We start from the raw sequence: 14,067 nt of genomic DNA on the forward strand, positions 1-14,067 counted from the left end.
CCTTCCTCTAATATTTAGATCAGGGGTCAGCAACGTGGTGCCTGCGGACACCAGGTAGCTCGCAAGGACCACAAGAGTAGCCTGTGGGCCTGCTCTTAGTGATGGGACATCGTGATGTTCTAATAATGTTGAAATCATTTGAAAATGTGAACACTGGCAGAGATTTATACAAATCAAGTTTTGCATATTGATATTTATCTGTTTCCTAATTATTGTGAAAAACAATTTATATGATCAGTGTTTTAACATAAATAGATATAAATAATGATTCATAATAACATTATTAAAAGTAATCTGACCAAATTGGTTATTTCAGAAGTGTGTATCAAACTGGTAGTCCGTCACATTAAACAGTAGCCAAGAAGTTGCTCTTTTGTGTAAAAAGGTTGGGAACTCCTGATTTAAACTGTCCTACAAAATAACTTATTTTTTCTCTCAAAATGCTAATAGACATTATGCTGATTTAAAAATAAATACATTTAAAAAAGTCTAGGAATTGTGTGGGTTTATTTTCTGTAAAATTACAAAATTACAAATTTATTCTGGTAAAAAAAATAAATCTTATTTATTCCTATAATTACATGTTTTTCTTATAATATTTTGTATTTTTAATGCAAATGACTTTTTAAAATTTCTTCTAATTTTCAGACTTTAGACTTACTTCCTTGTAAGGTATCACAACTTACTTTTTTTTCCTCGTAATTTTTTTGACTTTATTAACATATAATTTAAAGTTTTTCTCGTAAAAACTTGAACGAAAAACATGTCGGTGATACATGGTGTAAAAAGTTTGAGGACCTCTTGTTTAAAACGCAGACGTTGACGAGGACTATTTCCAGCGCGAACAGCGGATGGCGGCTGTCTGCGTGGCCCCTCCTCCCGCCCCGCCAGCCGGGCACACCTTTCCGCACCTCCGCGGTCCTCCAGCCTGTTTACCTTCTTGACGGCTTCCTCAACCTCGTTGTCTGCCTGTCAACTTTGACCCCCAGCCGCTCGTCAAATGTCACACAGCCAGCCAGAGGCCCGTGCTGCAGTAGTGGGGGGGCGTCATAAGGGGGGAACGAGCTAGAGAGAGAAAGAGGGGGGCCGCGGGGGGAGGAAAAAATAACAACATTATTACGGCTTTCACCGCATCTCGCCTCTACGTCTCCGCGGGCCGAACTCTACAATCCCCTCCGACCGGACGCCGCCGACACCTGCCTCACCGCGGCCACGCGCGCTCGGCGTCGGAAAGAGCAAATCGACGGTGGCAGACATGTGAGTAGCGGAGCGCCGTTTCTCCACTTGGGTGCTGCTAGGTGCTACCGTAGCCTCAACACAACCGCTCATTGCGCCGTTTAGCGTCACGGGCGGCGTGCTGTGGGAGCTCGCTGGGGGCTAATGGAGCGAGCTGGCTTTGGTTTAAGTGCTCCCACGGATGCATGGATGGATGCCTAGATGGATGCAGGGAAATCCCATTGAGGCTCTGGATGGATGACAAGTCTGTTAACGTAGGCTAGCGCGCAGAGATTGAAGTGCGTGCGTGTGCGTGTGTGTGGATTCCAGCCACAGTCAGATGTGGAGGCCCGGCCCGGAGCGCTCGCACTGCGGCGGCGGTGCATGTGTTTTGCTGGCCGGGGCCGAGGAGCACATATGACGTGGGGGGGGTCTGCAGCGTGACCACCAGGGCAGATGTGACCGGGCTTTGCTTGATGTTGTTGTCACAGAGGTGCAGCATTGTCGCTCGACTGCTTACATAGTGATACACACACAAGCTATTGTTATGCACATTAAGTTTTCTTTTTGTGTAATTGCACGGTGGAGATTTTGAGGTTTGAACGCCTACATACCGCTAAACTTGATGTCTCAACACGTTTGTAGTCATTTACTTGAGCTGCTGAGTCAATAACTGAGTCAGCCCTTCTTAAGTGAAAGGGGTAATGATACAAAAAGAAATGACAAATTGTACATTTGTCACGTCCTGTTTCAAGGAAGCCTTATAGAATCATTTACTGACACAGTCACTCTGATTGGGAATTCCACCACAATTTATTAATGTACACAACAGTGTCCAGCTCACAGCACTGGACGGGAATGCCATTGTGATATTTATTTTAGCTGCGGAATGCCTACGTTAGACACATCATTAAATACAATTTTTCCAATATTTTTTTGGCCGGGTACACGCCTACACGGTTATCTTGTGGTTAAGAATGAATTTGTCCTGATAATTGAGCCAGAAAAGAGTTGGGCGGACAATCCTAAATCTCAAATGTGTTAAATATTCTATGTACAGCAAAAAAAATCTTCATGTTTGCGGATAAATCTGATGATCATGACTGTGAACGGATGTAGCCAATCAAGCGACTCCACTGAAGAACAAGGAAGTGAGTGTAAATAAAAACAAACATGCAGGTTACTACGATAATGACACCAGACATTAACAGAATTTGAAAACTCACCTGCAGCTCAATTTTGCGTTTTGGGATTTTTCCTTTCAAAAAAAATCACTTCCTGTCATGTGTCTTCTTCCATGTTGCTGTTGCGTCTCGTGTTTCTCAGTTGTTGCTAAGCTTCTTCTTCTTCTTCGTTCTCACGTCATGAGTAAAAAAAACATTCTCGGTGAACGTCATTTCTTCTTTGCACTTTCAGGGACCATAACATGAAGCCTGTTATGAAGACGTCAATCCAACAAAGCAAGTGGCTTGTGACGACGACGAGGCCCAGCAGAAGATCCTGGGACTGAAGCGCGCGTCCCTTCTCACCGATGGCCTGGACTGAGTAAGCAAGATCTTGAAAAGCTTGTCGTACACAGACGGTTACGTCGCTAACGATGCGTGGGTCAACGTGTGGCAGGTTTCAGCTGGCCCGCTGAAGCCATGGGGAGCTGTTGGAGCTGCCTGTACAGGGACCCCATCCGAGACAACCATCTCACCAAGTTTAAGGTTCATCATAGGTTCTCAATTGTTTATACATTTAAAGGTGATTCATATCCGCCATTATTTTTTAAATTTTTCCTGGAGAGCTCAGTATTGTTCATTCGGTAATTTTACCGATTTGACATGTCATTTTCATGTCGTTTTTTTTTTAAATTTAAATTTATTTTTATTTTTATTTTGTATGTGTACATATCCGTCATTATGGTGATCATCTTTACCACTCATTGTGATTTTTCACAATAATTAGGAAACAAATATAAATACCACTTTTTCTATAATTCTCGCTAACGTTCCTAGGAAATCACAATGTCTCATACCCGGTGATCTATATTTAAAAAGGGCCCACGGGTGCAGGTACCTTCGAGGCTACCCTGTGACCCCTGCGTTACCAGTATCGGGCGCCCTCTTGTGGCCATTTTATGATCAGGTACTAAAAATTAGAAGAATAAAAAATTGCCATTAATTTCTTGCAATTTTAAGGCAAATGCGATATTCCTCTTACGATCCCCATTACTCGCAAATTCTTGCTTTTTCGCAACAGCGCTCGGTCCTTCTGCCCCAATCATAGCGTAGAGTTCACTATAATCAATTCTGAGTTCACAACGTTACATATCCCGCATAATGCGATTCGCAGGTCATCAATGTGGACGATGAAGGCAACGAGCTTGGCTCTGGCGTCATGGAGCTCACCCAGACTGAGCTCATCCTTCACACGCGCAAGCGGGACGCCATCAGATGGCCGTACCTCTGCCTGCGCCGCTACGGCTACGATTCCAACCTGTTTTCTTTCGAGAGCGGGCGCCGTTGTCAGACCGGGCAGGGTGAGTGACGATCGTTTCATTTTTCAACTATTGGTACTTCTAATCGATTCTCACCAGGGTGACTGAAAATGACATAGCAGTTGCTCAGGTAACGAGCAATCACGGCTAACTTATTTTCCGAAGCTGAGCCGTGATTGGTCGTTTTTGTTTGACGGTTTTTCCTCAGTGACGGGATCAAATCATCCTGTGTAATTGTGCTGTCGTCGTGTTTCCCTGATTAGGAATATTTGCCTTCAAGTGCTCTCGGGCTGAGGAGATCTTCAACCTGCTCCAGGAGCTGATGCAATGCAACAGCATCAACGTGGTGGAGGAGTCCATGATGATGTCTCGCAGCGGCCACACGCCAGAGATGGAGATGTCTCGCGCACCGCAGACGCCCAACAGTCAGTCACACGGCCAACACGCACACAAAATGACATGAGTGTTTTCACGTTGCCTCTTAGGCCCGGCAGCAAAACCGTCAAACTAACACCAGATAAGACAGACACCAAACATGCTTCAATAGGACTCATTCATACTGTATAACCAGATAGAAACATAATTCCAAAATCATTTGAAATCTGTGGCTTTTCACACAGGACTATCTGCAAACATATGTCTTAACCGTATATCGCCGACGACTGGTTTGAAGTCCTCGAGCGCGTCGTCTATATCACTACCGTCATTTATTTCAGAACTCCTGCAACGGTCTGCATTTGCCATGATTGCTCGAAAAAAATACCAGTATATGCTATGAGACCCACATCACCTTCACTTGTATATTTTGATGCATTTCATTGGCTAAGGGACCGAGAATTGGTCACAAAAACAAAATGATGTATCCGCTTTGCTGGCTTTTTAAAGTAGAAATGCGCAACAGCCCTCCCGGTGGTAGAAATGTGGTAATGCAATCCCGGCCTAAACTGGCTAGAGTTGGGGTCGGCTACCTTTCCTGTCAAAAGAGCCATTTTAGGCCAAATAAATTACAGAAAATCTGCCTGGAGCCGCAAAATATTTGAACCTTGTGATAAGGAAAAAGTGCATTAGTGTTAGTCTAATGTACTGAGGGCCCAAGAATTAAATAGAGCTGCACCAAAACAGAACAATTTGCAACTTCCAACACTTTGAGATTTTTTATTCTTACCTTTAGTCTTCTGTTCATTGTTGTTGTTATTATTATTCTATATTTTTTCATGTTTTGTTTTTTGAGTGTCTAGTGCACTATATAAATCTAATGTAGTATTATTATTTTAATTTTTTATTTTTATTTTTTAAAGATTTTCTTCCTTGCTGTCAAATTTTTGACATTTTTGGCAAATTTTTATTTATTTTTTGGACATGTTATGGCTATTTTTTGAATTGTTATTGTTGTTTTGCTATCAACTACAGACATTTTTGGCAATTTTGTAAACATTTAACGGCAGTTTTCAGGATTTCTTCTTTTGTTTTTGGACATTTTATAGCTACTTGTTTTAATTTCTGCCTTTTTAATTCAATTCTCTGACCTTTTTTGCAATTTCATGGATATTTTATGGCAATTTTCCCCTTTTCTTCCTTTTTAGACATTTTATGGTGACTTTTTGGACATTTTAATGTAATTTTTAAAAACTTTCTACCTTTCGTCACTCCTTTTCTGACAACTTAAACATTTGTTCTCTGACATTTTTTTAATTTTTTTTAATTTTATTTTTTAAATCTAAATCATTAATTCATTTAAAAAATATTTTATCTAAATTAAAAAAAAAAAAACACAGGAGAGGGACTAAAGAGCCCCATATGGCTGAAATCTGGGCTAGAGTAACTCCTTCTAAAACGCTATTCATACTGTGTAACGTCAAATTATATCTCTTTTCTAACTAAGTATAAAAAAAAAAAATCCTAAATGTGCTTGCAGCTCCAGCCTTCCCTGTGCCGGCTTTTCCCAATGGATACCCTGGTTATCCAATCAGAGGGGATTCCTCTCAGCCTTCCCTTGCTGATGATCATGGACACAATCTGATGTCTTTGGAAGACCAGGTTGGATGTACAGTAACAGTAACCTCTCTAATCGGTGTTGACTTCAATTCTGCTTTGTTTCTCACCAGACCCACACTTATGTGAACACTGTTAGCATGGAGGGGGATCTCGCCATGCGTCACTGTGTGCACTCCCTACCCGAGGTGCGGCCCAGCACTTTCACCGAAACCACCCGAGTCGGCGGCCAAGGGACCGCGCAGTCGAACCTGCGGTGCTGTCCCCTCGAGGAGCATCAAGATCCCCAGGTGTTCCTCCAGCCGTCGTCGCAGGAAGTCAAGTTCATGCTGGGCCCCACTCCCGCTCAGCGTCATCTACTGCAAAGGGAGCGAGAGCGCGAGAGGGAGCGGCTGGCTCACGGCCCCCACAGCCTTCAGCCAGCAGAGGGCGCAACAGGCTCGGAGACGGACGGGGACGAGCCCTCCGTGCACATGTGCAACTCCCTCCCCTATCACCATTTCCATCACCACCCGCACCGGCACCCGTGCCACGAGCACCCGGACAGCTGCCGAGGCGGCGAGCTCACCTACGAGAACATCAACGGCTTGAGGAGCGGCCGGAAGCAGCGTCTGAGTCCCAGCAGCGTGTCCCAGTCGGTGGGCTCCAGCAGCAGCAGCAGCACCACCGGCGACAGTCACCCCCACGCCCTCCTGCACCCGCACGGCCCGTCCTCGCTCCCCCCGCAGGGCTACGGCTGCGAGAGGCCCGCAGGCGGAGGCCACCGCCGGACGGCCCTGCTCAACTACGAGAACCTGCCCTCGCTCCCCCCCGTGTGGGAGTACAGCGCCCTGCAGCGCGACGACGAGCAGGAAGACGACGACGACGAGGTGGACGAGGAGGAATACGAAGAGGAGGAGGAAGACTTCGACGAGTACGAGTTCTCGGAAGGCCCCGAGACCACCAACGGATACCACCCGGACGGGCGGGGCATCCACAGGGATGCCCTGCAGAACTACGTCAACACCGAGCAGGTGCAGCCGCCCAGAATGCGACACAGCTGCCCGCCGCATCCACGGCCGTGCCAGCCCGACAGAGGGGGGCGCATATTTAACTTTGACTTCCGCAGACGCTCCAGGTCAGGGGTCGGAGTCTGCGAGCACGGGCACATGCCTCCGTCGCGGCAGCTCAACTACATCCAGGTGGACCTTGAGGGGGAAGCTCTGGGCGCCGGCGGGGGCGCACCGCCGCACCAGCGCCTGCCGCCCCAAAAGTGCGGCCCGCAGGTGCCCCGGCGCAGCGAATGCTACGCCGTCATCGACCTGAAGAAGACGGCGGCCATGTCCAACCTGCAAAAAGCTCTGCCCAGGGATGACGGCACTTCCAGAAAGACTCGCCACAACAGCACAGACCTGCCTCTGTAAACCACCGTGAGGAGCAGACGTGAAAGGCTCATCCTCATTTTAGCAGACCGGAACCCTCCGCTGTCATCCGTCCACATTTCCACTGCAGAGCTAAGACAGTACAGGTACCAGATTCGAACCCTACTGTATCTGTGTGTATGAAAGGGAACCTCTCCGGGACAATTTTGCCATTTTATGCTGTTATTTATTAGCTGTGTTGTGACGTTCTCTCCAGAGTTCCACTTTTCGAGCGCAAATACTGTTTGCTTGGTTTCTAACGAGTGAGCATATTGACAACATGCTGAGCAATGAGAACGGAGACATCCGTGGAGTGGAAGCAGCCATTTCCATTGTGTAGCTTAATTACGATCCCCCAAATCGTTTCCCTTCTATTGTTGCGGTCATGTACTTCCCCAGCCAGCACATCCACGTGACAGCTACTCACTTCCCCCTTGAAAGCCCAGACATACTGAGGCGTAGCCCACCATTTATTTTGAAGACGTTCCTGGCCGTCGTCCGTCCGTCGTGGCCGCTTGTTATTTATTCATAAATGCCAGTACAGCAGTTTGCACACAATCCTATGGAATTGTATTCTTCGGATTTTAGGGAGAGTTTTCACTATCACAAAAAAAAAAAAAAAAAAAAGGAACTAACTGAGGTTGAGATGTTCTTGGAGAATTCAACTAAGCTGAAGGGACAAGTAGCACAAGTGAATCCGGTGAACCCCGTCCTTTCTCCCAAGTAGCGTATCACCCTCCATCGCACCTTCATCCACAGCGTTTGATAATGTGCTTTGTGGGGACGCTGTTTATTTCAACATCCACGCCAGCTGAGCCACAGGTTTCGCATTTATAGGGGAAAAAAAAAAAAAAAAGAGGGCAACATACTGTATTTCATAGCCAGCATTTGCAGTTCCTTTAAATGTTTGCAGGACAACATCCTCTGTAGCCTCCCAGAGTGGCATTCATCTTATTAGCCTCGCCTAAAATGTGCTGATTCGTCACTCTGCACATCATCAGGTATGAATGGTCTGCGTAAAAGGTAATCAAATCTATCATTTTATATTTCTAATTATACACAATTTTGGTGAGATATTTATTTATTTATTTATTTTTTCTCTTGTTTAATTAAGTGTATTATTATTGTTCCGTGTGATAACCAGCATTTTTTTTTCCTGTATTCCAGTTAATCTGGAGACCAAAGTTTTATTTATTACTGGTTCGTGTGTGAGTCTGTTTAACAAAAGAGAGACTTTATTTTAAGTGCCAAAAATGTAAAAAAAAAAAAATTAAAAAAAGATGTAATGAAATCAAAGGTGCCAATTGTAAAAAAAACTAGTAGGGCTGTAGAAATGATAAGTAAGGGGATGCAAACTTGAAAGAGAAATTTAACTACGTTGAGAGAGGAAAAAAAGAAAGAAGCACATTTCACCTCATCCATCCATCCATCCATCAACCGCCATATTGGAGTGATGCATGGAAATGATTGCTGCTACATGTACATACAGATTACAGATACAGTGGCCCATGTAAGGGACCTTTCTCGTTTCTATGACAACCTGCTGTGTGTGTGTTTGCCATCTTTTGGCCGTATAGTTTTAGGTACGCAAAGTAGCATTGTTTTGTCTCAACAGTGGAAATATAACTAGAGAAGCTATTTTCCCCTCTTTGACTAAAACGTTTTTTTTTTTTTTTTTTTTTTTTTAAAGATGATTTTACTGACAAATTAGCTGAGCAAAGCTCACCAATATGAAATGCTTTTATTTATTTTTTGGCCTCCTACAAATACAAATGTTCCCGTTTTTCAATAGGGGCCGTTTTGCTTCTTTGTCGTTCACAGTGGAACCTCAAAAGTCAAAAGCAATCTTTCTATTTTCTTTTTTTTTTCTGGAGTCAAAAGCAATCTGACCAGAACACTAAGTGAGAATATGGAAAATGAGACCAAGATAAATCATTTCAAAACCGTTAATGAGACATATAACTTGTACAATTCACGTTAAATGGGAGTCAGCGCACAAACTGCCAGCGTTTTTTAAGTGCCGCCAATTAACCTCAAATAAAATTCAAGTATTCTTAGAAGATTTTCTAGACATTTTAAGGTAAAAAAGTGTTTTTTGGTAGCATGAGGCTTGTGTTTTGCCATCCGACCCCCCCCCGTAGCCCAGACGTATGTATGAAGATGTGAAATTGTTGTCACATGTACTTGACAGCCAGCACTTGTCAGAAATGTCTGGAGCTCCATCAGTGTTGCTGTCTGTCGTCCCCTTGGCAGCCCCCATGACCAGTTTTCTTGTCATCAATTTTTGGATGCATGTCCAGTTTTTTGTAATGTTGTGCCATATTTTAACCACTCGATGGTGATGTGGAAGCAAAATGTCAGGAACATCTGAACTTTGCTTGGGATTAATCAGAGGCACTTGAAATGGTGGTTGTATAATTGGGGGAAATGGGGGGGGGTCTCAAACTGTCACTATTAAACTACAATCCACTTCTTAAGTTAGCCATGTTGTTTTTAAGCAGCATGGGACAGAGTTGCACAGACCAAATGGTGGGTAACATTTATGTGGCTCGTTTCTAGAAGCAATCAAGTTGACCGTGCGCTCTCCTGTTTTGTTATGTAAAAAAAAAAGGAAATTGCCTTAACGATTATGCTAACTTTCCAGTCTACGTCTCGTTCCTGTATTAAGCAGCCAGCGTATGTACGCTTTCCCATTCTGCATCCATTTCTGACTTCCAATTGTTTTCATTAGATTTTATCAAACTAAATCATTTGACTTCAGGAGCACATTTTTCCTTTAGGGCATTTGACTTTGGAAATTCCACTCTAATTCAGACATCTTTTGTTTTATTTAATATTTTAATGTTTGATTGTTGTGGTTTTCACAACCCAAAAGGTTAAATTACCCAAAATTTACAATGGATGTTGTTTCGGACATTCTATTAAATTCTCATGAGAACATTATACATGCATACATTCCCAACACAGAAGCCTTAAAAATCCAAAACTAGAAGTTATAATTAGTGTTTTTGTTTTTAAAAGCCAATTTGTCTTAGTTGGAATTGTTCAACATGATCCACTGGAAAGATGTTTACATTTGCAATAAGGGAGTTCTTGTTTAGTTAAAGTAGACCAATGTGTGAAGCGTTAACTGGTAGTCTATAGAGCAGTGAGCTCCTTGTCATCTACCATCTTGCCTGTTGTCATCTTTTTATGTTCACGTTTCAGTCTTTATATAATCATTTTTCATGATTGTATGATGTTGTGTTGTGCTTCAATTGTCATTTTCCAGTGCCATATACCAGGTCAAGAGTTTTTAGACATTTAATGTCCAGTGCGGTTGTGCCTTGAGATAAGAGTTTAATTCGTACAGGACCGCTCATATTTCCTTTTCCCCATTTAAAATGAGTGGAAATGACAAAAATCAATTTCAGCTTCCCCAAAAATGTAATTTCATAATAACTGTACAGTATTGTACTTTACAAAAACACACAGTAATGACATAATTGTAGAATAGAACAGAATCTAAAGAGTACACAGTTTTTGCAATTTATTTATTTTTTCAATTCAGTGGATATTGTGCTGATCCTTTTGGTCAGTGCGCCTTGACCACCAGGGGGCAGCATAATACAGACGTATGCAGAGCCATATATAAAGAGAGTTTGGCCAACTCGCACAACAGCGTGAGAAATCACACTGTGATTGGTCAACTGCTGGTCACATGACATGGACGCCGTCTTGTTACCCTGCTGAAACCATGTGTTGCGCCACCATTCGTTCATATTTTACTATTTGTTAGCATTAAGCTAATTGGCCTCATTTAAAGCAAAGCTTTATGTGTTTTAAATACACATTCCATTCTCTGTTTTATGTTTAGTTTAACAATAAACATCAACTGGGAGTGGCAACAATCAGCCAAAAGCTAAACATTTTTTAAAAGTTGATCTTTGCTTGTATCTCGAGGCACCGCTGTATTGTATATGCCGACATTATTCATTCTTGCAAGTCATTTAGGCTGAAAATGTTTGTGAAAACCCTGCACAAGGTCACCATTGCCTGAATTCATCATTGGCCTTGAGTGGTCGTGTTCTCCAAATGTTATCCATGACGTCACTGTGTACATAACGTAGCAACCTCGCCGCCACCCACTCAGCCACATCTCCCATAATCCAGCAACTATGTGAATTAATATTTGAAGCGCACGCAAGTGGCTCTCCCGATGACAGCTGACGCCGTCAAAGTGTGTCACTTCACGGTCATAGTCTCGGTCTTGGGTGTTTATGCCTCAGGCATCCGACACCCGGGGGCCCTGCGGTCAAAATGGCTTCTGCCTGTGTTATCTGAAGGGCAAGATAACATCTCTCCTCGCAAAGTTCCTCAAACTCAATTTATCAAGCGGGTTGTTAAACCAAAAGGGCTTGCTCTCTGTTTACCGTTTAAACATGAACTTGTATTCTCTAGAAATCCATTTCAAGAGTTTTCTCACTGTGCCTTTCATATGGACGCTGGGGGCAACATATCCGCTGTTGTTTGTGGTTAGCCTATTGTCAAAAAAAAAAAAAAAAGGTGCAAAGGTAACAGTGTGACATTTAAGGATTTACTCATTTATTATTCTACCCTCATGCCTGTATTGTTGATTTTGAAAGCAGATTCATTGAGTGGCTTGGAGACTGAACGTGCGCAGTCTGCACTGTAAAAGCTCAACTGATCCCAGTCTGGTTGTGTCGTGTTTGTCCAAGTGTAAACAAGAAAAAGATAAACACAAAAAGATATGCTGGTTTATTGGACGAAAGCTTGCTAACAACTAGCGTCGACTCCTCAAAGTCTCTCCTCGCAACACGTGATGTACCACAAGTCCACTTTATTTTTCCTCATCTGCGTGTTGATTTAAGAAGAAAATATTTGACACAAAGATTAACTCGCTGACGACACTTTGCAAAGCCAATTGTGAGATGAACTGACTTGATGGTCTAAATCAGGGGTGTCTAAGGGGGCCCATCTTGCTTTTAAGTGGACCGTGGGATATACTAAAAATGACATTTGTTACCAATGAATTTTGTTATATTTACTGTCGAGATTTTCTAAATATACAAAAATGCAAATTAATCTAATAACATTTCATAACACTGTGGTGAATGTTATTTTTTTATCATTATTTTTAATACAAGCAAAAATGGTTTCCTCCACGTGTCAAGATCCAAATTGTGAACATATCACATAAATGAGTCTCAAGTAACTGCAGATTGCTCCTCTTTTGGTTCTGATGCTAGAATTCAACTCCTGTTTAGAACAGGGGTTGATATTTTTTGGTGGGTTATAGGGTCTCTGACCACCCTAAAATCTTGTAAAAACTATTTCCGTTATAGGAATCTGTTCACGTAGCAGTAAAAAATAAATAAAAAACAGTAATGTATAAAATATGCAATTGCTTTATTGACAAATTTTTATGTGCTTGATAAATTTAAGTAAGAAAAAAAATCAAAGTGACCCTCGGGGAAAAAGTTCAGACACCCCTGGTCTTAATTTGATAACTAATTTCATTCATGTTTCCCAACCTTTACTAAGCCAAAGCAAATATTTTACATCACAAAAATGTCAGAAAAAGTGAATACGCAGGTTAATTGTGTAGCTTCTGCCACCTAGTGGAAAAGCATTTAATTGTTCTCATTGTCATTATACGTCAATGACGCTGGTGTGTCATTAATAATTTTCGGACCAATGAATTAGAATTGGATCATTTCCCCACTGCCTTACATTACAGACTAAATAAAATTTGCATACTGTAGCATTTAATGAGTCGAGTTTTAAGATCATTAATTGTGCCAACCCGATTCCTCATCAGCTAAACTTAAGAATGTCTTTTTATTTATGTATTCTTTATTTTCAAGTACTTTTCCTACATGAAACTGGTAGAAATGTGAAGTCACCTTGCAAGAGAAGCAGACAAAAAGGCATAGCAACACGCTTTTCACCCAATTTCATCATTTTGACCCTTTTCGTGTCATACCCGCTAAGTCATGATCGTGCTACAAAGTAAATATCAGATAACAGTATATATTCTGTATGTTCTTTTGTTGTTTTTTATACAAAAGTATCATCGCCACTAGGGGGTGATGTACTGTACGGGTCAGAGCTGTTCATCCGGTTGACGTGTGTGTGTGCGCGCGCGCGCGTGTACGTGTGTACGCGAAGGCTGCATTACTTTCCTTTTTGAAAGCGTGTCAAATATGCTTGAGCATGTCAAATTTGGGATAGGGGCTCGTGAAGCGAATGCAACACAGACAGATGAAATCATTGCGATGCACTAGGGAAACATTTCTTTCTGTTTTGTCTCAGTTTGCAATTAAGTGTTTGTTGAATGTGTCTGTGTGCATCCATGGGTGACGGTCTGATATAGCCATTAGAAGCCCCTTTGCTTCATTTGTTGGACTGTCAAAATGGACATAGGGGGGATTTTTGCCCTCTTGAATCATTCCACACGCAGATGACTTTTACTTGTCTGTTCTCCACTCGATTGATCATCTCCTCAGAACATAGTGAGCCTGACTTGGGGACTATTATCATTTATAGAGTGTGGATTTGTCCAAGATGTACAAGTCAATGTAATTCCAATATTAAAAATGATGCCATGAAAATATCTTATTGTGCATTAAAGCAGTGTCAACTTTTCTTGCTATACTTTTTTTCTGTGAATCTCTTATAATCTGGTTCTAGGGGCAATCAAGCACTTATTTTAAATTTGAAATGCAACCAAACCAGTTTCGGACATTTTGTCTTGGAAGTTAATGTTTGTACAATCACACCAGATCACAGTTGGAGATGTAATGCTTCGCTTGCTTTGGTCTATTTATTGTTTTCAGAAGAAACATCGAGGACAGCTGGCCCAACGGGCTCGTTTCAACGTGCGCATGTGGATGATCATCCATCTTTTAGTCTAGCGGCTAAGAAAGGTTGCTTTGTGTGAATTTTGGGGCCCGCAGCAGGGAAATAATGGTGGCT

At 42.5% G+C, this 14,067-nt stretch overlaps 1 protein-coding gene across 2 annotated transcripts; it reads left to right on the top strand.

Annotated features, from left to right (window-relative positions):
* The first annotated feature begins 874 nt into the window (after positions 1-874).
* On the top strand, positions 875-13,737 carry frs3 (fibroblast growth factor receptor substrate 3). 2 transcript variants are annotated; one of them, XR_013295128.1, is made up of 8 exons: positions 875-1,257; positions 2,632-2,760; positions 2,836-2,924; positions 3,553-3,739; positions 3,961-4,122; positions 5,613-5,734; positions 5,803-7,196; positions 8,003-13,737. XR_013295128.1 is itself a non-coding variant. In XM_077573945.1 (7 exons), the coding sequence occupies exons 3-7, from the start codon at positions 2,859-2,861 to the stop codon at positions 7,090-7,092; spliced, it is 1,827 nt and encodes a 608-aa protein (XP_077430071.1). In that variant the 5' UTR covers positions 875-1,257; positions 2,632-2,760; positions 2,836-2,858; the 3' UTR covers positions 7,093-13,737. The 2 variants fall into 2 exon arrangements, 1 of the variants encoding a protein (XP_077430071.1); XM_077573945.1 differs by having other exon boundaries at positions 5,803-13,737.
* The last annotated feature ends 330 nt before the right edge of the window (positions 13,738-14,067 follow it).

Source organism: Vanacampus margaritifer, chromosome 8, assembly GCF_051991255.1.
Source record: "Vanacampus margaritifer isolate UIUO_Vmar chromosome 8, RoL_Vmar_1.0, whole genome shotgun sequence".
NCBI classification, from domain to species: Eukaryota; Metazoa; Chordata; class Actinopteri; order Syngnathiformes; family Syngnathidae; genus Vanacampus; species Vanacampus margaritifer.